Source organism: Xenopus laevis, chromosome 5S, assembly GCF_017654675.1.
Source record: "Xenopus laevis strain J_2021 chromosome 5S, Xenopus_laevis_v10.1, whole genome shotgun sequence".
In the NCBI taxonomy this organism is placed as follows: domain Eukaryota; kingdom Metazoa; phylum Chordata; class Amphibia; order Anura; family Pipidae; genus Xenopus; species Xenopus laevis.
This window is the reverse complement of record NC_054380.1, coordinates 81,414,264-81,438,756: the sequence shown is the minus strand read 5'-3', so window position 1 is coordinate 81,438,756 and position 24,493 is coordinate 81,414,264. Positions and strand designations below refer to the sequence as shown.

Genomic DNA, 24,493 nt, shown 5'->3' with positions numbered 1-24,493 from the left:
CATTAAATATGAATCTTATCATGTAATATCTTACCTCCCAACATTTTGGAAATATAAAGAGGGACAAAAGATTTGGCACACAGAGAGCAGTGCAAATGTTTTGACCACGCTTATTTTGTAGCCACACTCTCTAATAACCGTGTCCAAAATTTGGCAGGTTATGATATTTTGAACATATTTCTGTGGTTTTTATGTGTTATTACAGTTTTGCTAATGAAGATGAATTGCCCTTTAAACTGTGAGTCTAAGTTCTCCCAAGGGACCTGCTTATCTTAGATTGTTACAAAAGTATCTAAGTACCTATTCTGGGCTCTCTGCCAAAAGCCAGTTAAGTTAGAAACATCTTTTATCTTGCTGTTCTGTGCAGGAGATCAAAGAGAAAGTTGGGACATTTCATTAACAAACCCAGGCGTGCGGGCTGAGCTGTCAAAATTGGGACTGTCCCGTGAAAAAAGGGCCAGTTGGGAGGTATGATATATAACTATAGGATACATTTTTTAATATGAAGCATAATAAAGTGGCGACTACGATGATAACAAGCAAGCTTTCAGAACATTTCCCTTCAGAACAAGCTTCAAAAGTTCCTTTTTCAAAACAAATTCTGAAATGTTCTGAAAGCTTGCTGTGATTATCATTTTAGTAAGCCAATACAAGTATCACCTTTACACCACTTTTGTTTTAGCCTATAACTTTTGCAACAGTTCACATGTTTGCTCCTTACTAGAGAATTTCCCACCATTTCGCCAGACAAATACCTGTAATAACTACAGCCAGAACCTTTTTTTCCATTCAGAGTTTTAGAGGTTTTTTGATGTTTTTTCCACTTGGAAATCACTGAAAAACTAAAATCTGAATTTGACTGAGAGGTTATTTAAGAAAAATTTGAACGTCTAATATTTGATCTAATGGGTCTAACCCGAAAATTCGAATTTTATTTGATTCACATTTGATTTGTACGAAACGAGTTTTTCGATTCAGGAAGGCTATTAACATCTCGAATGGCTCAACAGGCCTCTGCCATTGACATTATTAAATTAAAATTAACTCAGCAGGGTTAAGGTGACGAATATTTGAATTAGGACTGTTTCAATGGTCAAGGTGTGACAAGTCTCACATTCGAATTTATATTCAAATAGGAGGGTTAAAATTTGAATATGTGAAATTTGACACTCTAAAATTTAAATTTACTGTTCGACACTTGATAAATCTGCCCCTTATTAAAATCAATAGAAATATTTTGCCTTCAATAAGGATTAATTATATCTTAGTTTGGATCAAGTACAAAAAACTGTTTTAATATTACAAGAAAATGGGCAATAAAACATTTTTTCATTATTTGATTAAAATGGAATCTATGGGAGATGGCCTTACTGTAATTTGGAGCTTTCTGGATAACCGGTTTCTATACCTGTATAGCACCTGTAAACATGTGCACCAGTGGAAAAATGTTGAGCTTTACAGTTTGCATCAGTGTGCAATTTTTGCAATACAACCTCATACTGAAAAGGTCATTTTTAGCCCAAAATAATGAAGTCACCTTTAAACAGTTAATGAACATTTAATATGTTTAACTTACACTGGCTAATGAAGAATATTAAAAATGTAAATATTTGTCCCAATATTGTTCTAATTTAAAACAGCCCTCCATCCACATAATAACCTACAGGTGATTTATAATACTAGAATGCATTCATTTATATCATAACCACTTGTAAACTGTCCTCAGGAATATTAACATCAAAAAGTAAAAAGGCTCTTTTACTAAAAGTAGGCCCATACAAAACACATTTGTATGGTTGTTTAAATTCTCTGCATTACTAGTTGTGACTCCTAAAGCAATGTTGAAGTCTCGTTAACACAACTTATTACAAAACAGATTTTCAAACACTGCTACTAGTTTCTGAAGGTTATTAACAAAACACAGTTCAGAGGTTTACAAAAAATAGCATATAGAATAATTATTATTATAAGTTATGTGTCTCAGAAAAAAATGAAAAACTTTAAAACTATCGACAAGGAGATATTCCTGTAACTTGAAGTGCCAGCTCGCTCGTCTCCATCTATAAATTATTCAATTTCTGCAAGTGTCTGAAACGTAATGTACCTTTTGCAAAACAGAAATCCTTAATAAACACTCACATGTTCTTCACCACTCTGAATCTCTATTTTTGATCTTCTCTTAATTTCCTTTTTCACAGTTACATAGGCTTTTATTTGAAGTATTTCCTTTAAGATGAACTAGGCCCTTGAATTAATTGATGACAGAAAAGAATGAATTCATTTACCATTCTGTTCCTCAGCTTTATCCGATTGATACTTTTTTTTCATCAGTGATATTTATTTGATATCGTTTTATATCATAAAATACATTTTGAATAAAGTCAGGAAAATATTACTTACAGTGGGACTATTGTCTATCATTGTTTTAACAAGTTGATCGATCATTGTATAAACATGAAATTAGTATAAAATAAATTGAACAAAAGCAATCATGTTTATAGCCCTTATTTTAAGATACAATAATACAGCCCTAGTACAGGCTAACCTTACAAAACATAGTAAGACGTATTTAGGTTTGCCACCTTTTAAAAACTGAAGACAGTACGTCTTCAGGGGACGGGGCTATGACATAAAGAGAAGCGCTCTACCCCAAATAGGGTGGGGTCCTCACATCATCCATGAATTGAAAAGAATTTGGAAATGCAGGCCGAGGTCAGACACATCCGGGTGTTACTTCCTGCATATGTAGGACAGTGATTTTGCTTCCAAAGGATATGTAACCCTTTCTTGGCAGGATTATCCAGGGCCACACTGTGGCGCTAACAGTCCCAAGCCTCCGCTAAGTGGGAGATTTGCTGGGTTTGGATAAGTTCCCGCCACGCAGCGTGGCGTAGCGTAGCGCATTTTCGTTAATTCGCCGATTCACTAACGGACGCTGGCGTAAATTCGCTAGTGTTACTTCGCACCCTTACGCCTGGCCAATTTGCGCAACGGACGTAACTACGCAAATTCAATGACTCGCAAATTTTTCTGAACACTACCTTTTACGCCAGACTTCCTTCGCCACCTCAGACCAGGTGAAGTGCAATAGAGTAGATAGGGATTGCTTCCAAAAAAGTTAAAAAAATTTCTAAGTCCCAAAAAACGCTGGGTTTTTTCCTTTTTTATGGGTTATAGGCTGAAAAAGATCGAAAAAAAATTTTGGGGCTACCCTCCTACATTTCCTAACTCATGGCAATTTAACTATACAGTGGGCACACGTGTAGGGCACAGTAAAAATTGTATTTGCTGTTTTGAAGGTTTCCCAGGCTTGTGTAGTGATGCTACGTATACCTCCATTGTAGCTAGCGCAACTTCGCAACCTTCCGCTTCCCCTGAGCGCAACTTCGGATTTTAGTGAATTTGCGTGGCGCTGGCGAAAATACGCCTGGCGAAGTGCGGCGAAGTGGACGCTGGCGCAACTACGAATCTTAGTGAATTTGCCCCTAGGGGTCTGAGGGGATATACCAAAGTAGTAAGATCAGAGTTATGTGTTGCAACTCCAGATTGATGCACCCCGGGGTGTGTAAAGTAAAGGTCTCACCAACTCCCAGTGATAGTGAAAGAAGAAATAGATCCTGTGAGGCAGAGCAGATACAGACAAGCAGTCTGGCAGCTTTAATCCACACTGAGCTTGGAATGCTAGCGTAGGAGAAGCTTTCGGAATTCCTGAGGAGATCCACTGCACATATCACGGAGGCTGATGGGAAATCCACAGTCCAGATCCAGTGTACACGCAGGCAACTCACTACAGGGCTGAAGTCCTATCTATACTACAGGGATTACTTCCCTAGCAATAGCTCAGGCAGCTGCACTAGTTCCAGTCACTATGATGGCTGACTGGAAAAGGTTAACTAACTCTCTGTGCTCTGACTATGGGATTCCCTATATGGGTAAATGTTCTATAGGTGAAATCCCTAGCTTCCTACTCACAAGTGAGAGGAGAAATCTCAGGCTGGCTCTCAGTAGTTCAGTGCAGAGACCATGCTTTCTTCTTCTCCTCTTCCCGGTTAACCTCAGCCTCACTTTCATTTTGGCTCCAAACTTCTTTCAGAGCGGTCACAATGTCAGAAGCAAATCCTTCTTGCTGATTGGCCAGGCTGTGGCTGAAAACTGTCTCACTGCATTGCAAGCAGCCATGTTTTTGGTGGCTCCAGATTTAAAGTCACAGGGTAATGCATTTAGGGAAAGGGCAAATAACACTTCCCTACAGATATAACAGAATGGAAGAGATTTCTTCATGGATTACTTCTTCTCGAGAGATTACAATGAAGAACTGCTTATTCATTCTAATCACTCTCATGTCTCAGTTCACTACTCAGGCTTCTATGCCTGTAACCCCAGCTGCACCTGAAGCTGCTGCCCCTGAGGTCGAGTCTGTGACTCCAAACATGCAAACATTTTCCCAGGTACCTTCCAACATTATAATTGAACTCTCTTAAGGATCCTTGTCATGTTCATTTCAGAACATGCCATTCTATCACAGCTAGATATCTTTAGAAACAGAAAATGACACAGGACTTTAAAAAATTTTCTAAAAATGAAATTCAAATATTTGGAAAATTTTGAGATCATTTCCATTTAAATTTAATTACAATAAACATATCTCAGGATATTTATGAGTTTAGAATATGTACCTGATCGCTTTAAAATGTTTCATGGATCAAAAAATAGCAAAGGTTAGGTGAATGTGAGAATTGATATGAAATCATGTCTAGGAATCAGTTAAACTGGAAAATTGCCAACCAATTTTTATATATATATATATATAGATATAGATATATATAGATATAGATAGATAGATAGATAGATATAGATATACACAAAAGCCATGAATATCTTGTAAATTATACCCTTTTAAACGGTATGTTCTGATGTCATCAGTTATAAACGGTGAGTTCTGATGTCATTTCTGTCACATGACTCACTGAAACTTGTGTATTATAATAAATAAAGTACCCCCAGTTGCAAAATGTGAGGATATTAGAAGTTACCTTGGCGTTCCATGGCCTTCGGCCTTGTGTTTTTATATGGTCATGAAACTCCTCGGTAACTTATAATATCCTTATAATTTACAAGAGGGGGTACTCTATTCACTATATAAACAGATTATTCCTCAATGGTGGAATTCTTGGCATTGTGTCGTATTTATGACATGGGGAACTCTAACTATCTTTCTGGATAATGAGTTTTCCGGACAATTCACATTCATTAGCATGGAATCTGTTGGTACCCACTGTTTACATGTATACGCTGTATGGGGGTGTGTTGTTATGTGCAGCACAAAGTGAAGGTGTTTTTCTGAAGATTGTCTTCCCTTTCTATTGCATTTTTTTGCCATTGAAACCAGTCCCTGGTTGTAAAGTTATGTGAGATCTTAACAATCAGGTAATCAGTCATACTTTAATTTCAAATTATTTTCAGCTTACACTGCCCACCTAAGGCTAATTTGCTGGAAAGTTAACTTTACATTGTATATATGAGATAACACCAGTAATTCTGAAAGAAATGTGCTAATGCAAATGAATGCTTAAAAGAAGAGAGAGTCAGTTTATTAAACTGCAAAAGCCATTAATCAGCTTTCAATATTCCCACTTTTAAAAGATTCCCATAGGCTCATAGAGGCTTCTCAAAGTCTTTTAATGGCTATATTAAATCTTAATTAGTCTGCCTGGTTAAAAGCCAACAGGGTCAATCAGTTAAGAAATATAACATAATGCTTTACGGGTCTTTTTTTTTTTAATGGTGTAGATACAATATTTTTGTTTATTCTGTCACAATAGCATCTGTAAAAAAAAATTAATAGTGTACTTAATTAACATATATATTTCTACCACACGTGGAATAATAAATCACAGGTTTTTTTCCCTGAGACAAAAGGGCAGATTTACTAGGGCGAAGTGACTAACACTGTCGGCGATTCGCCAGCGTAACGGGCGCAGGCATAACTTCGCTACGCTAGAGGTCATTCGCACTCTATCACCAGGTGAATTTTCGCTCTGGTGAATGGACGTTACTCCGTGGTTTTTAATGAACGTTACCTCTTTCGCCAGACTTGCCTTCACCAGCTCAGACCAGGCGAAGTGCATTGAAGTGCATAGATCTTTTCAATCTTGTTACTTACATCATATTTTCAGTGAAAAAAATGCTGGCGTCTTTTCCTTTTTTCAAAATGATAGCCTGCAAAAGTCCTTAAAAATTTTCTTGGGTAACCGGGTTTCCCCATACATTCTAACATATGGAACATAAACTATACAGGGGGCTCATGTGTAGGGAATTATAACAACTCTATTTTATTTATTAAGGTTCCATGGACTTCTGTAATGTAATGTATTTGCTGCAACATATACGTCCATTCAACTTTATAATTTCCCGCCGTATGCAAAGTAGCCTGAGCAAAGACCTTTAAGGAACTTGCGCTAGGCATAACTGAAAGCTAGCTCATCTTCACTTTGATTGCCGAAGTCACACTAGCGAAAATTCGCCAGCGTTCGTAAACTTTGCATTTTAGTAAATAATCGTTGTCTGAGCGAATTTTCGCTGCTTAGTAACCCCAAAGTGTGATCTCTCATGCAAGTCAAACAATGCCCCTTATCTGGACACTTAACTGGTTTCCTTATTGACAGCATATCTGATCCCTGTTCCTTTCCCACCGTTAAAAAAAATATGACCATATCATGGCTTCTTAAGTGTGCGAACAAATTCTCAAAGTATTTCTTTTTCTATTTATAGACTTTGATGGCTGCAATTAAATTCCTTTTTGCAATTAAAGCTTACTTGACAGCATTTCGGTAATCTAAGACTAGCCAGCAGAGAACACATAATTTAATAACGCACCATCTGTATTCCTCTTATTCCTTCTCTTTTGTTTAAAAAAATGAAATAAAAACAGCCAAATTATTTACAGTATTGGGCAGAAAATACAGGGATATGAGTAGCCAGTGCATATGGGCAAGGTTCCACATTCTGGCATACAAACAAGATTTCAGCATGATGCAAAGATTGCCTTAATATCCGTTTTTTTTACAGAATGGCACCTATCTACCTCCTGTAGTTGTGAATTCCAAGAAGGAAACATTATTTAAATCATTTATATAATAATGTAAAGTTTGAGTAAAGTGTATCTTGCTTGACAATCAAAATAAAAGAAAATTGGAATTATTTTTTAGGATGACAGGTCCCCATTAAGTAATGTTTTTTAACCTTGCATATGAATAGTATATGGTCTCTTAAACTGTGTGCATATTGTCATAACAATGCAACAAGCTGTACATTTGGTTGCAGAGGTAACAGTCAACTTTCTTACTAACATACCATTATATTATTATTAGCGCTCCTTCTTTCTCCTAGTTGATCAATGTGCTTCCTTCTTACTTAAAACAACTAACTTACTGTACTAGTATTAGTTCAGTTGTTTCAGATAAAAAAACAGAAATAAAGATTTTTTTCAATTTATGCACTGCATTATATTTATTATATGTACTGCCTCCTGTTTCATATATATATAGACAAAGTAAGTGTGAATGTACCTTTCCTACTATGAAAGGAGTAGTATTCCAAAACCATTTGCAATAAGTCACCATTTTTGTATGTTTTTTTCAATAATGCCATAGTTATTCTTCAGCTTTCTAGTTTGGAATTAATACGCAGATATGACAGTGATACCCAAAATTTGACCAAGGAATAGTCCAGTGTCGGTTTGGAGGTGTGACCCACCTATTCATAGATGGGGCATTTTGAACTGTGCTGCTGTCTGTGTTCCATTTTCCTTATAGTTACAAATGGTTTTTTTTATGCCTTTATAAACACTGGCCTAAACAACTTTGCCCCCTAGTTTTGATTCAAATGTAAAAAACACAAAACACTTATTTTGAGAACATATTGGTTTACTTTCTTCATACATCCATTTATAAGGTTCCACACAAGAATTCTCATCTAAAATACTGATTTGCAGCTCTGGAGCGCATACATGAAAAGCAGTCAGCTGGTAAAAAATGAGAGCAAAGCATTCTTTTATCTCAGCAAAACCTTCATGTGGCCATTGTAACAAAAAAGCTGCGTTATACCATATATAATGCAAAAATATATAATTAATATAGCATAAATTAACTATGCCAAGTTTGTAAATTGTTTTTATTCATTCACTGCTGATTCGGCACTTTACTGTTTGATTCAAATAGTTGATTCTTATAGACACGTTAAACCTTACAACACTGTGTTCCAAAGCAACCCTGCTTTCTCTTTAAAAAGACCTTTTTCAATTACTTTCCACCTTTTATTTTTTACAGTTTTTCTGAAATTAAAGTTTAATGTCCCTGTCTCTGATGTTTCAGCCTGGCAGCTCTGTAATTAAAGTGCAGACACTAAACTGTTACAATTTTGTAACATTTACTTCAATTTATTGTTCAGCAGCAACTCTGGAGTATTAGTAACTATTGTATCAAGTCTAAGGGGCCAATTCATTAAGTTCGAGTGAAGGAATAGAAAAAAAAAAACTTCGAATTTCGAAGTGTTTTTTTGGCTACTTCGACCATCGAATGGGCTACTTCGACCTTCAACTACGACTTCGAAACGAAGGATTCAAACTAAAAATCGTTCCACTATTCGACCATTCGATAGTCGAAGTACTGTCTCTTTAAGAAAAAACTTTGACCCCCTAGTACGTCACCTAAAAGCTACCGAACCCAATGTTAGCCTATGGGGAAGGTCCCCATAGGCTTTCCTAACTGTTTTTTGGTCAAAGGATAATCCTTTGATCGAACGATTATTCCTTCGATCAAACTATTTGCGCAAAATTCTTCGACTTCGATATTCGAAGTCGAAGGATTTTCATTCCCCAGTTGAATATCGAGGGTTAATTAACCCTCGATATTCGACCCTTGAAAAATTTGCCCCTAACTGTAATGAAACCCACAGATTGTACTCAGCAGAGACAAAGATAAGAAATGTATCAACTAAATGTATCAAATTAGAACTGTTTGCATAGTCTGTGCCTTCCCCCCCAGAGCTGTTTTGGGGTTGGGGAAGAGGGCAGATTCGGAGAGATTTAGTCGCCTGGCGACTAATCGGCTCTTCTGCAGGGCGACAATCTCCCTGAACTGCCTTCCGTCTGCCTTCCATCTGCTTGAATGAAAAATCAAGCAGATGGAAGCTTTGCGCTTTGATTTCCGAAGCCACCTGAAGTTCCCTCGTGAGGCAGAAGGTGAAACATTTAACTTTAGACTTCAATATTAGAATATCAGTCACAAATAGAAAATAGAAAGTAATTGGAAAAAGTCTTTATTTCTGGTGATCTGAAACTGAATTGAAAAAAGTGTTGGAGGGTGAACTACCCCTATACAAATTATTTCCTTTTTCTCTGTAATAATCAAACAGTACCTTGTACTTGATCCAAACTAAGATATAATTAATCCTTATTGGAAGCAAACCCAGCCTATTGGGTTAATTTAATGTTTACATGACTAGTAGACTTAAGGTATGAAGATGATCTAAATTACAGAAAGATCCATTATCCAGAAAACCCCAGGTCCCAAGCATTCTGGATAACAGGTACCATAACTGGTAAAAAGCAGTAAAGAAAACTGTAATTCTGTTCTGCTTTTTGCACTATTTATTCTAAGTATTTCTATAGTACAGGTATGGAACCTTTATCCAGAAACCTGGTATTCAGATCACTGTGGGAAGGCCATCTTCCATAGCGTCCACTTTACACAAATAAGTATAATTTTTAAAAATGATTTCCCATTCTCTATAAAAAATAAAAGAGTAGCAGACTTAAAGCATGCTGATTATGGAAAAATTCCTCATCTAGAAATCACCAGGTGCCAAGCACTCCAGATAATAGATCCTATGCCTGTATTGTACAGCAATGATTTGTAGAAGCGCTTGAATTTTAAAGGAGAACTAAAGCTTAACCAAAGAAGTAGACTAGAAATGTTGTACATTATGTCTTGGGCTTCTGTACCAGCCTAAGGCAACCATAGCCCTTTAGCAGTAAATATCTGTGTCTCTAAAGATGCCCCAGTAGCTCCCCATCTTTTTTCTACTGATTCACTGCACATGATCTGTGCTGCTGTCACTTACTGAGAATAGGGATCATCTCCAAATATACAGTACACATAGAATAGAAATGTCACAATATAAGGCAGATTAGTTATTATCACAGATAATTACTACATGGCAGCACAGAAACCAGTGCAGCTAGCATCAGAAATGAATGATCAACCCTGTAGCATCAGCTTATTTTACAGGCAAACCTCATTTTCTGCTTGATAATTTTTGACAACCCCTAAGCTTAGATTCCCAACAGCCATTCAGAGCCCACTGAGCATGTGAGTGTTGTTATTCAGAAACAATATATTGAGAATTCCAACTGGACCCCTTCCAGTGTTTTGAAACATCAAGAATGACCAGCACAATTTGTATCTCTCTATTCTCTAACTGCTAAACATACCTTATAATATGTTTATATTTGTTTTTTCTTGAGTGTCACCATATCAATGAGTGATAATGTAGCACAGGCCCACTGGTCAGATGTAGCACTCCAAGAGATATTCATGGCCCTACCCAGTCACTGGATTATCATAGACTTCTACATGATATCAGCATTTTATGATAATTAAGCTGCTGAACAGGAAGTATTTTGAATAAATGGTCTACTGCATGGAAAAGTATGTTCTAGTGGTGTTTATAATCAGATGATAATAATAATCTAATAATAAATATAATCTGAATCTGCTCTGATACCCAATGACCTTCATATTAGTATGATAACACAGAAACCAGCAGTTAAAGTAGATGGCTATAATTTTGTAAAAAACTCTAAAATTATACAATACACATGGGACCTATTATCCAGAATAACTGGAACCTGGTGTCTTTCTGTAATTTGGATTACCATATCCTGAGTCTGATAAAACAACATTAAAACATTAAATAAATTCAATAGTATTGTTTTGTCACCATTATGGATTTGTTCAGCTTAGTTGCCATCAAGTACAAGCTACTGTTTTATTATAACAGAGGAAATTCTGAGTTTTCTGCTTAAGGGCTGAAATCCCGGTATGTATCCAGGACCGCCATCAGAAATCACAGGGCCCCATACGACAAAATTTCCTGGGCCCTCTGGGCTTCGCCCACTGCAAGCCCCACCTACAGGTCCACCCTCCCCACCCCACAGGTCCGCCCCCCCACCACACAGTAAAAAAACGAAAAAATATTGGTGGCTAGGGTTCCCATATGTTAATAAAAAATAAAAAGATATTGGTGGTCAGGGCCCCCCATAAAAAAATATTTGTGGCCAGGGCCCCCCCATTAAAAAATATTGGTGGCTAGGACCTCACATGAGAAAAAAATGGTGGCCAGGGCCCCCCCCCCACATTATAAGAAAATTGGTGGCCAGGGCCCCTTAAACGTCCATGCCTTCCCAAAGTCAGCAGCTCTCAGAAAGATGGGGGGCCCGGCTAGTCAAGTAAGAGTGGCGTGGCCAGGCCCCCCTTACCCTCGGGGCCCCCTACAACTCTCCCCCCTGTCCCCCCCTGATGGCTGCCCTGTATGTATCTAAAATTATAATATGTTTTAAAACTGTCAAGCTGTTAATAATAACATTATTATAAGCATGGTTAAATAAACATGAAGGGGGTTATTTATTAAAGTCTGAATTTATCTCAATATTTTCTACTACAATCTCCAATCGAATGCGCTCGGGCCTTTTACACTTATTTATTATTACATTTTCTCAAAAATTTGCTTTGCGGTAAAAAAAAATCTGATTTTCAGGAAATTTTAGGATTTTTTTCATACAAATTTCAAAATTTTTCAGAATTTTCATCCGAAAACTTTGGGGTATTGCACGAAACCCAGTGTACATTAAAAAATCATTGGGACTTCTCCCATTGACTTATATGCAGCCTCGACAGGTCTGAGATGCCGGATTTTCATATTCGGACTTTACCACCCTCGGGGTTAAATAAATTGAGAAAAATCTGTGATTTTTTAAAAGTCAGATTTTATAAAAAAAAAAATCAGGGGTCTGGAGGAAAACATATTTTCCACATAAACAATAACAGTATATAGCAGGAAAATTTGTGTCTGGTGGAAATTTTCAGATGTGTCTGAAATATCAGTAATATATTCATATATTGTAATAATTTCCATCTCCAACAATCTACAGCAGCAAGTTAAGCAAAAGCCGGTCTCAATATAAATAATAAATATCAGAGCAAACATTAGTAGCAGTCGTGGTTAAACTAGACTGATATATATCAACTAAACACAGCACAAATCCATTAGCCACATTATCCTCACTGTTATTATAATTAAAGCTGAAGCCGCAATCAAAAGGCAGAAACCTTTACAAATACATTTATAAAAACGTGCACAGCCTTTGAAATGTTTTTGTCTGTTAGAAAACTGCTGAATAGTATACTAGTAAGACATAACTTTTGATTAAAAATCCATATGTGTGCAAAAAAAAGACAAGTTCTTATCTGCCCGTGATTCAGAATGCTGATTTCAATTAAGAGGAATATGTTTCTAAAACTGACACATTGCTTCATCCATCATTCCTTGCAGGTGCAAATGGTCACTTGAGGTTTGTGCTAAATTACACTGTAACTGGATAACCCACATGAAAGTCAATCAGTGTGCAGGAAAAGATGGAAAATCATTATTAAACTTAATGGAGTTTTGCCATTCAGCAAACATAGTGCAGGTGATGGATTTGCAGAAGAATGGGATTAGCACTCTGTGATCCATTAGGCCTTTTCAGGATATCCAGTGGTTCCTTAGAAAACAAACACCACTGTTGCCATATGGGGTACAGCCCAACATATAGAGGCAGATTTATCAAGGGTCGAATTTTGAAGTGTAAAAGACTTCGAAATTCGACCATCGAATGGCATTACTTCGATATTTTTATCGAATTTGGCCATATCCAATCGAAGTAAAATCCTTCGATCGTATGATGAAATCCTTCGAATTGCACGATTTAATCGAATCGATTTTACTCCGACTTCTAAAAACTTAGCCAATTGTTAGCTATAGGTTCTCGGAGGTCCCCATAGCAATTCGGCAGGTTTAAGACTTTTTTAAAGAGACAGTACTTCGATTTTTGAAGTCAAACTTTTTTTTAATTTGATTCGAAGTCGAATTTAGGCCTATTCGATGGTTGAAGTACCCAAAAATTAGTTCGAAATTCAAAGTTTTTAAATTCGAAAATTCATTTCGACCCTTAGTAAATGTGCCCCATACAGTTAACGGAACTCCTAAAGGGTCTTAATAGAACTTTTGCCTTTAATCATTTAAACAGCTATTCATGTATTCAAAGTAGCTTTATTTCCTCCATTGTGCCTCTTAAAATAATAGTCCGATGGCCAAAGTGTTAAACGATCTCTGATTTGCCATTGTCATTTTGTATTATAAATTCACTCTTTTATTTGTTGATTTAGCTGCTATATCATCTAAACTTTCTTCAGGCAAAAGAAGCATGGCATGTCAGTCTGGCCACTCAAATTGTATTTTACTATGCATGGCTGTGTTAGATTTTGAGCAATTATGGCATCTGAGAATCAGAAGAAAAATTCCGGCTGTATACCTGTACATGGGCCTTGTGTTGAATAAAGGCTAATTTGCAAAGCTGAAGCAAGTGCAATAAAAATGCAGTAATCTGCCTTTTTGTACACTTTTCACACTGCGTTTGGCCATGTACAAATAGCCACGGGAGCAAAGAAACTTGCAGCACAGCCTTTGGATCCAGCACTGACTGTGTTAGTCAGAACCCAAGAGAGTTAGAGGTGGGCCTGTGTGAAATTTGCAAAATGGAAAAATATTTGAGAAACATGAAATCTGACGCCGGCGTCAATTCTGATGCTGGCGACACTTCCGATGCCCATTAAAGTCAATCGGCACCTAGAATTGTGGTCAGCGTTGAATTGTCGCCAGCATCAATATATTTTTACGACGGCGAAAATTCATGGGCGAATTTTCGCGGCAATTTCTCGCATTTATTCACTGCTGGCAAAACATGGAAATTCACTGCAAATTCTCGCCTGGCAAATAAATTCGCCCATCAATACTGGGTGTGGGATAATAGATTTTTTAAACATATGCAAAACAGTTTAAAGATATGATTTCCATACCGTGAAAAGACTTGAATAGAAATTCAAGCATCAGATGTAGCAGTAAACACGGGTTTGCTATCCAGGATACTATGAGGATTATAGCATTCATGTCTTAGTTGTAAATGTAAAGCTATTTTAGCACAATTAAAAAAATTATGTACAGTAAGCTGCTCCCTTGTTTGTGGTCTGAATCTTACATGTTCTTTTATAGGAATTTTGAATTATGATTGTATCATTATTGGGTAATCTCTGCTTAAATGATGTCCCCTTTAGTATAGGGCTGTAAAAGATGACTATACATTAAATTAGATATGCACCGGATATGCACGAAAACAGTGACTGGGATATTTTATAAGTGTTCATACACAGATACACTAGCCAAAAGTTAATGTGAATGTGCAGAAAATTTACAGTGAGTTGCTACAGAGAACTGCAGGGCTGGTGTCCCAGGAGTTAGTTATCTATATAGGGGGCTCTCCAATCAAAAGGCTCCTGAATAAAAGGTTCCAGTCCCACCACTGTCAGGTCACTGGACTCTGAAGAGAAAGGGCAGTAACCTGAAGCCCAGTCCATGCTGTCCTGTCCCTGGTTTACTCAGCAAGATTTGCTTTTTTTTGGGAGGGCATTTTCTGCCTACCCCAGGTCTCCCCCTAAAATATGTAAAAAAAAAAAAAGAGGAGTGTTAACCCTCTCCTTCAAATTAAATAGCAATAGTGTTCTGGGCAGCACTATCAGCACATTTTCTTACAGTTTGGGCAGGCATTTCTATGTCTTTAAAAATTCAAACACAGAAAAAAGCAGAAGGGCAGCCAGAGGCTTTTATTTTAGCACAGGTATTTCTTAAAAAATGATTGATTAGATCCTGAGTTTCTAGTACAGCATTCTTTGCAGTTTCCTCCAATAGTCCAAATACATAATTGTAGGCAAAATCATTTCTGATGCCCCTGTGATGATAACCCTAGTGTTTCCCCATGATAGAGATATTATGCTACAAACGCCAGTAGGACTGAGACTAACACCACTAATGAGACTTTAATGAGAATGTACAAGATTAAAAATGATGAATATTGATGGGCGAATCTGTGCCACGAAATTCCCGAAACAGCGAAAAATTTGTGAAACGCATTGAAGTCAATAGGCGTCAGAATAATTTTGATGCAATAATTTGTATACGCGTCCGAATAATTTTTATGCCCGCGCCAATTTTGACGCGCATCAATTTTTTTTTTATGCAGTGGATTTTTTGTCTGCGAATTGTAGCCACGGTTTCACTTGCGGCAAAACGAGTAAATTCGCTGCAAATTCATGTCTGGCGAATTTATTCGCCCATCATTAATTATGAATAAAGCACTGGTGAATATGTCAGCATTACATAAATAAATCATACTTATATAAGAGTTCGTTTCCGTTCATCTGTAAAAGGGCTCCAGCATTAGCTAAACAACATCAACAATTACCTGGCATATTTCATGATCATTATAAGGCTTTTTTTTAATATGCTTCCCTCTTTTGACAGCAAATATATTTATGGCTTTATAGCCAAGGAATTTCATTTTGACATCATCTGTCCATAGCACCTGGCTCTTAACAAAGGTCTAAGGATATACAGTATGACAAACTCCAGTCACTCTTAATTGTTGCTTTTGAGTATTGCTATAGCCAAAGTGCAGACACTCTTCATGACTGTGACCTTGGATTTTTATCTTTCTCTTCATCTTCCTTACTGTACATGTGGCCAGATACATTTGTGTCTCCTCCTGGTAACTTCATAGCTGCTTTAGTGGGTTTATACTCTTTGGATTATTTCCCTTTCAGTGCTATCAGTACAGTAATATTTCTTTATTTTTGCATTCAATGACTGATAAGGTCTCTAGTGATTAATACTATAAGAATTTCTCATACATTTCAATACCCTAAACAGCAAGTCTAAAAGCAGTATCTTATTTCATTATATATATATATATATATATATATATATATATATATATATATATTTATTTATTTATTTTTCAGCTTCTTTAAAAAACATATTGTATTTGCTTTGAAAGTGTCCTTTTTGCTTGTCTTTATTAAAGGTTTTGTTTCTGCCATCCTGCTCAGTTCTTATCATACAAGCCACTCATACCATGCCCATACCAATCTACATGAAAAACAAAGCATGTAATAAATAAATAAATACTATATGCATATCATTTTGACTTTAAGTTACATACACCAATCAAGTTACATTACAAATTAAAATGTTCTAAGGTCCAACTGAAAAAAAACAAACAAAGGAACATAGAAGAATTAAAAATAGCTCTACAAAAAGACAAAATATATTATAGCTGCATAAATACAGTACATTTGGCTGTTGAACAGAACTATAGGACACTGGGATACTGTTGTTCTGCCATTGTATGAAAACGGCTTCAGCCTGTAAAAGAGTCACCCTGTACTGTGAGAGCCTCTCTGTAAGTGAAGAGCTCAATGTATGGCTTTCTCAATGGATAAGAGGGAAAGTTGCATTGACTCATATAACACACACAGGGGGCTGGTGCTGAGCCAGAATGAATAAGGCCACCATTTTCAGTCAGTGAAGGTGAGCTGGAGTTCTGGCAGATGCTGAAGACAATGCAAGTCCCTGAGAGCTTCTATCTGGGGGGCATTACATGCCAATCACTGGTTCTGTTTCACAATGAAAAAGAGCAGGGGACACAGTCTTCCTATGTTTCCAGCCTTCCTGCTACCAGAAGCCATAACAACAAACCTCCCTATGTGACATACCATAGCCCTTACTTAGATCAATCCCCAAGCCACCACAGCAAAAATTATTATTTTTTAATATCTTATATTATCAGTAGCTTTAAACTTTAAAAAATGTATAGGTTGGGGCTATAAATGACTATGATAAAAGTCATCAGTTCTTAAATAATTGGTCATTTCCCTAAACTTTTAAATACAAGTATAGGATCTATTATCCAGAATGCTTGAGACCTAGGGGCAAATTTACTAAAGGGCGAAGTGGCTAACGCTAGCAAAAATTCACCAGCGTGATGTTATTTTGTTACTTCACTGATTTACTAATGGGTGCTGGCGTAAATTCGCTAGCGAAGTGGACCTACTCTAGCGCTACTTCGCACCCTTACGCCAGGCGAAGTTGCGCTATGGCGAAGGTATGTAACTACGCTAATTTGAAGAGCGTTACTTTGCAAATTAATTAAGATACTGATTTTACTGAGTGTTACCTCTTGCGCCAGACTTGCCTTCACCACCTCAGACCACGCAAAGTGCAATAGCGTAGATAGGGATTTCTTCAAAAAAAGTCCCAAAAAAGGCTGGCGTCTTTTAGTTTTTAAAGGGTGATAGGCTGAAAAAGATCGTAATTTTTTTGGGGGGTACCCTCCTTCCCCCCTACATTTCCTAACATATGTCACCTAAACTATACAGTGGGCACATGTATAGGGAAAAATAACAACTGTATTTTATTTTATGAAGCTTTCCCAGGCTTGTGTAGTATAATGTATTTGCTGCTACATATACGTCCATTGTACCTTAACTTGGCGCCGTATGCAAATTAGGCATCACTAGCGTAACTTCGCTTTGCTTGATGAATTAACGCTTGCGCAACTTCACTACGGTTCGCTCCCTGAGCACAACTTCGTATTTTAGTGAATTAGCAGCGCCCTGGGGAAAATTCGCCTGGCGAAGTGCGGCGAAGCCAACACTGGCGAAACTTCGACGGTAAGTAAATTTGCCCCCTAGGGTTTTCTGGAGGGATCTTTCCGTAATTTGTATCTCCATATCTCTACTAAAACATCATTTAAACATTCATTTATTCCAATAGGATTGTTTTGCCTCCAATAAGGATTAATTATATCTTCGTTCAGATCAAGTACTAGATACTTTTTTTATTATTACAGAGAAAAAGAAAATCAGTTTTAAAAATATAAATTATTGCATTTTAATGGAATCTCTGGGAGATGATCTTCCCATAATTTGGAGATTTCTGGATAATGGGTTTCCGGATAACTGATCCCATTTGTTTATCTAACAAACAGTAAACGTTCACCCAAAGTACAATATTGTCGTTGGTTATAGCACTAACAAAACCAACGTGGAATTGCAACTATATACTTTCTTCTTCCGCAGAGAGCTAAATGTTATATTAGAAATCAATGCTGTGCATATTGTTCAATACAATTAAAGTTCTTATATTGCTCCATCATTTTCTGCTCGATATGCAAGTCAATGGGTGAAGTTTTTTCACTGCGTGATTTATTACAGACTAGACAAAAGAAAGTCACATGAAATGGTATGTAATGAGATCGAATTCATTTAAAGAAGATAACATAATGTAAGCTGTGCATGTGCTACCTGACCTATCCCATAAATCATGTCATTGTTAGTTTGGTGTTTACATTTGCTCTCTCTATAGCTCTAGGAAGGTATTTGCAGATGCCATATAGCACATACTCCCCCTGCTGCAAAATGATTCCACTGCAAGATCATTTCTCTTACAGACATGGGCCAACACGCATCACCTTAATAATACTAGAAATGCCTTACTACAGATAAGAGTTAAAAATGCCTTAATAGAAATTGGAAGGCTTGAGCCATTTGCTGCACATACAAAGCCCACTTACATCATGAAGTCAGAACCAAAAGTAGATTTCCATCTCTGCATCGTCTGATAAGTGAGGGATGCTGGGGCTCTGCATTATCTATCATCAGCAAACGCTGGGTATTTTGTGATATTTATATATTATTAATGTCACTTGGCAGAGATAAGGCAAACATGGGAAAATCACTACTGCCAGAAATAACAAGCAGCATCAGGGCACAAATCATAATAGATCTCATCTTACAAAATTGCAGTCTTGGCACCAATACACATTTCCACAAGACTATTCAGCAATGTAACTAACATGTTCTGGCTTCCAACAATCTGTCATTCAGGAAAGCATGTAATCAAGAGCCCCAATGTTCTCTGCTATTAATGGGGATCTCAACATAAAAACTGGCTTTGCATAATAAAAGAGAATGTAATTCCCCGACACTTTCCATTATATATTAACAAGATATTTTCATTCGTTTTTAAGTAAGTTATATGCAAATGTAATTGAAAGCAATATACCCCTGTCTGTTTATGTGCTCTGCACTACTGGTTCTGACTCCTGATAATGTAGCAGAAGCAAGTTGATTAATAGACCTAGAGAAGAACTCAGTTTCCCTACACTGTTTCAAGAGTTGGAATCAGAGAAGAGAAAGGTAAAGACAAATACAGATACAAGATCTCTTATTTGGAAACACTGCTATTCAGAATTTTTCACTTTCTCCAATAATAAAATGGTACCTTGTACTTGATTTTAACTAAGCTCCATGGGGCAAACTAACCTGCGAAGTTTCGCCAGGGCTCATTAGTAAATCGGCGAATTCACGAAATGACGCCACGCTGGCGAATTTGCGCTAGTGTTAGCTGCTTCGTGCTTTGGCGATTTTGCCCCGATGATTCCATATTGGTGTTAAGACAATCCTACTGGATTTATTCACTGTTTTGTTTATTTTTATCAGGCTTAAAGTATGGTGATCTAATTTACTGAAAGATCTCTTATCCAGTAATCCCCAGGTCCCAGGTGTTTTGGATAATAAACCCCATACAATTACATTCATAAATAACTTGAAAACCATTGAAAGTGTTTCATTTATGTATATGGGATCACTGCAGTGCTCATCATTTCTTTTCCTTTTATTATGCCAAAATCTGTTTTTTTTTATGCTGAAGGTTCCCTTTAAATACATGCCAGTCCTGGGCAGATTCATACTAAGAATTTAAGCACATCATGGGGATTACAAGGGGGGAATCACAACCCACACCCTCTGCTGGAATCTACCAAGTACATTTAGCGTAACAAAGCAAGGAATACAGCACCTACATGTGCAGGGGACCTTCCTGCGCATTTTTAAAAAGGCACAATAAAAACTTGGGCAATTTCTTTGCGCACGAAATACATCCTTTCAAATCAGTCACAAATGAAACGTGTAACATTGCCTTTAATATGATCCCCCTTAGGGATGGAATGGCAGTATTACAAATAATAAATGTTCTGGTGATGTTTGGCTGCCATACAGGTTACTTTCTGTGCCAAACGGTCGGTTCCATCAGTTGTCTTGCCCCCCAATGCGCCTGCACAAAGGAGAATTCCTATAGTTGATGTTGCAGTCTTTGACGCTTGAATTGTAACAAAGGCATGGCACCCATACAGTGAGTCTGGCACCCATACAGTGAGTGCGGCACCCATACAATCTGTCAGTCCGGCACCCATACAATCAGTCCTTACCTTCATCCAGGAGGCGCATGGCATGAACAAAGGACGGGTCCAAGCTGTGTTTCTCTGCCACCAGCTCCGGCAAGTATTTCTCCTCTTCCATAGTAAAGCTTAGTCCTGTACAACGCCCTTGCTATGCCAAGTGCTGGAGCTTCTTATCAGCTACAATGCTACTGGCACAGCCAACACGCACCTGCCTTGCCAATAAGCCTTAGATGAAAGCAGCCTACAAGGTGAAAGCGACACTTCTGGCAGTTGATTTTCTGGCAGTACAGCGCGGCACTCAGGCGGCCTGTTGGGGAGAAACTGTCAGCCACCAGTCCCGCCCCCCACTCGGGCAACGGGAGCTTTTTTAGAAGCGAGTGGGAAGCGCGATTGGTCGGGTTGTCTCGTCACGTCCTCGGATTGACACGGTATGAATGAGCTGTCCGACGTTCTGAAAGCAGCGCTAAGTGTCTCCTAAGGGAGACAGGGCGACAATGGGCGGCTGATCACGGACACCCAGCTGTAACTGCAGAATCATAGGAGACCTACAGCACTTGCACAACTCCCAGGCATGTATCTTCCAGCTTGTCCCATCACACTGCCAGGAGCTGCTCACCATTAACTCACAGTTGCTAGCTGCTCCTCGCCTTCTACTCCAGGCAAATGCCCTTCTGTAGGATAAAAAACTCAACCTATTATAACCTCCCCTGTTATGCGTGGGTAGGACACCAATCCGACTGACAGTATTTCTTCTTCTTATGCATACATGCTTTGCTTTCTAGTGCCCTTTACAACAGTAACTGCCCAATAGTGATGGGCTAATAAATTCTGCAGCCATGGATTCACGGCTAGTGATGGGCGAATTTGTCCCTTTTCGCTTCACCAAAAAATTAGCAAATTTCCCACGAAACGGCGAAAAATTTGCAAAACTGACAACCGACAATTTGACTTGCGCCAATTTTGGCCAATTGCATTAAAGTCAATGGGCGCACATTAAATTGATGCCGGCGTCATAATTGTCACCGGTGTCAAATATTTTTGACTTTGAATTTTGCGACAGTTTCACAAATTTATTCGCCAGCGGTGAAAAACAGAAATTTCCTGTGAATTTGCGCCTTTTGAATAAATTCGCCCATCACTATTCACAGCGAATTTCCACATTTTGCCGACTGCAAATGTTTTTGCGAAACTGCCTCAAAAATTCACCTGCAACAAAATCCGCCGCAACAAATAAAAATTGTCATTGCGTCAAAATTAATTTTTAGGCACTCATTGACTTTAATGCATTTGCACTAAATAGTCACACGTATAAAAATGGTTGCTTGCGTCAAAAATTGAAGCGCATCAAAATTATTCGGATGCCCATTGACTTTAATGCATTTGCACTAAATAGTCACACGTATAAAAATGGTTGCTTGCGTCAAAAATTGAAGCGCATCAAAATTATTCGGATGCCCATTGACTTTAATGCATTTGGACTAAATAGTCACACGTATAAAAATGGTCACTTGTGTCAAAAATTGAAGCGCGTCAAAGTTATTTGGATGCCCATTGACTTTAATGCATTTGGACGAAATAGTCACGCATATAAAAATGGTCGCTTGCGTCAAAAATTGAAGCGCGTCAAAATTATTTTGACACCAACTGACTTCAATGCATTTCGCGTTTTTTGCCGCAAATTATTTGGCAAAGCGAAACAGATTTGTTCATCACTAATGAACATTTGCATTCCTTTTGCATTATGCACAGTCCAGTATGGAGACATAAAGGCACACAGGGTGTTTTATGTGAGACGCGTTCAGTCTGTTGTGATATTGTGTTCAACCAGAAGATTCACTTTCATGTTAGTTTGGGTTTCCATGCAAAGTATGGCTTGAAAAAATTAATGGGGAATGGGTCCTATTGCAATAAAAATTTAAACCATTGTTCCATCCATCATGTGATGAGCCCTGCTGAGTTTCTAAACGCATAATATTAATGTTTTACATAACTGAATTATTGCATTCACAATAATATACTCATACTTGGTCAACGTGATTCATATATCACAAACAACAGAATTAGTGAAAGTGCCCTTCATCGTCATTTACAAATGAATTCTTATATGTTCCTGGTATGTGACATGTACTCCTGGTGCTGTAATTGCATTTGAAAGAAGTATTTTTTTTGTCCCTTCCTGCACTACTGGTTTGTTTTGTAAAACAATACAGTTGAACGCTTCTCTTCTCCTACTTTGTGTCAATGTTGTTTCAGGGCAGATAATAAAAGGGAGCAGACAGATATTGCTTTTGGTAGCAGTTATATTTCCAAATATCTAAAAACCTTGATAATGTTTTTACTGTACATGGATAGTTGCTTAGAAAAAACATTTCTGTAATTATGTTTACTGTACATGCCCTTTAAAGGACAAAGTCACCTTTGTAACACCCATGTGCTGGTTCAGTGGCGTAACTAGATATTACTGGGCCCCACAGCAAATTATTTTTCAGGCCCCCAAAATGTTTAGAGGTTGACTTGTTTCTCCAATATTTATTGAAATTGTATATGAATTAGGGCCTCGTGGGGCCCCTATACCTCCTGGGCCCCCCTGCAGCTGCTGGGTCTGCTTCCTCTATAGTTACGCCCCTGTGCTGGTTGCTCACTAACCAATGAATAAAAAGGAGACATATAGGATGTCCATCCCCCTTAAATTGTAGGCAATAATGAATAATATATGGAGCTGATTTTACTTTAGGCTAAAAATATATTTTATCTTTATAAATAACCCTTTTATTGGCGCTCCCTATAGATCTACTACAGTCGCTGTCTGAGTTCAAATGAGGGGTGGGTGTGTCCTAATGATCCCTGCCTGAAGCACAATAGGTGAGGGATAGCCAATCACAGCCCTTGCAATTACATAAGCAAAGACAGGCTTCAGTGCCCTCAGGTCAGCCTAGCTGCTGATTGGTTCCTATCCTATCCATGTGTGCTAGGTGCTGCCAGCTCCCCTGCACAGCCTTTGAAAGGAGGTAGTAGGATGTGAATAAGATGGATGGGATGAGTAGATTTTTTTTCAGAAAGTTACAATAAATCAACCCAAAACACCACTTTCTTTCTATATTTCAACTAGTATAATGCACAGTTTTTGTTTAAGCTGACTAGAAGGTTTGATGCTTTCCAACTATCAAATGTTCTGTAGAGCAACATTTCTCAGAAGAGTTGTAGTGTGTTCCTTTAGTGACTGAGCCGCTGCTACTTTGAAGGGTCAAGTTTGACTGCTTTTAGAACATGAATCCAAGCCATCTTCCTCTTTAGTGGTAGAAGAGTATCATCTATTCTAGAATGTGGGGTAAATGACTAGAGATGTCGCGAACTGTTCGCCGGCGAACTTGTTCGCGCGAACATCGGGTGTTCGCGCTCGCCGGAAGTTCGCGAACGTCGCGCGACGTTCGCCATTTTGGGTTCGCCATTGTTGGCGCTTTTTTTTGCCCTCTCACCCCAGACCAGCAGGTACATGGCAGCCAATCAGGAAGCTCTCCCCTGGACCACTCCCCTTCCCTATAAAAACCGAAGCCCTGCAGCGTTTTTTCACTCTGCCTGTGTGTGCTGAAGAGATAGTGTAGGGAGAGAGCTGCTGCCTGTTAGTGATTTCAGGGACAGTTGAAAGTTTGCTGGCTAGTAATCGTTTTGATACTGCTCTGTTATTGGAGGGACAGAAGTCTGCAGGGGTTTGAGGGACATTTAAGCTTAGGTAGCTTTGCTGGCTAGTAATCTACCTTCTACTGCAGTGCTCTGTATGTAGCTGCAGTGGGCAGCTGTCCTGCTTCTGATCTCATCTGCTGACTGCTGCAATAACAGTAGTCCTTGTAAGGACTGCTTTTATTTATTTTTTTGTTGTTTTACTACTACTACTACTACTACTACTATAAGAGCCCAGTGCTATTAGTCTAGCAGTGTTGGGGAGTGGGACTGGTGTGCTAATCTGCTGCTCCTAGTAGTTCAGCAGCACCAACTTTAATTTTTTTTTTTAATATTCATTTTTTTTTTATTTTACTTTTTTTT

General features: G+C 38.0%; 1 protein-coding gene across 2 annotated transcripts in view; it reads right to left on the bottom strand.

Annotated features, from left to right (window-relative positions):
- khdrbs2.S (KH domain containing, RNA binding, signal transduction associated 2 S homeolog) overlaps nucleotides 1–21,265 on the bottom strand; it is a 146,118-nt gene extending 124,853 nt beyond the window's left edge. For both annotated transcript variants that reach the window (XR_005961591.1, XM_018265525.2), the window contains exon 1: nucleotides 20,480–21,265. Coding sequence is in view for 1 of the 2 variants with exons in the window: in XM_018265525.2 (XP_018121014.1) it covers nucleotides 20,480–20,570 (91 nt within the window). In the remaining variant the exon portion in view is untranslated. The remainder of the gene's footprint in view (nucleotides 1–20,479) is intronic.
- Between the last annotated feature and the right edge of the window lie 3,228 nt (nucleotides 21,266–24,493).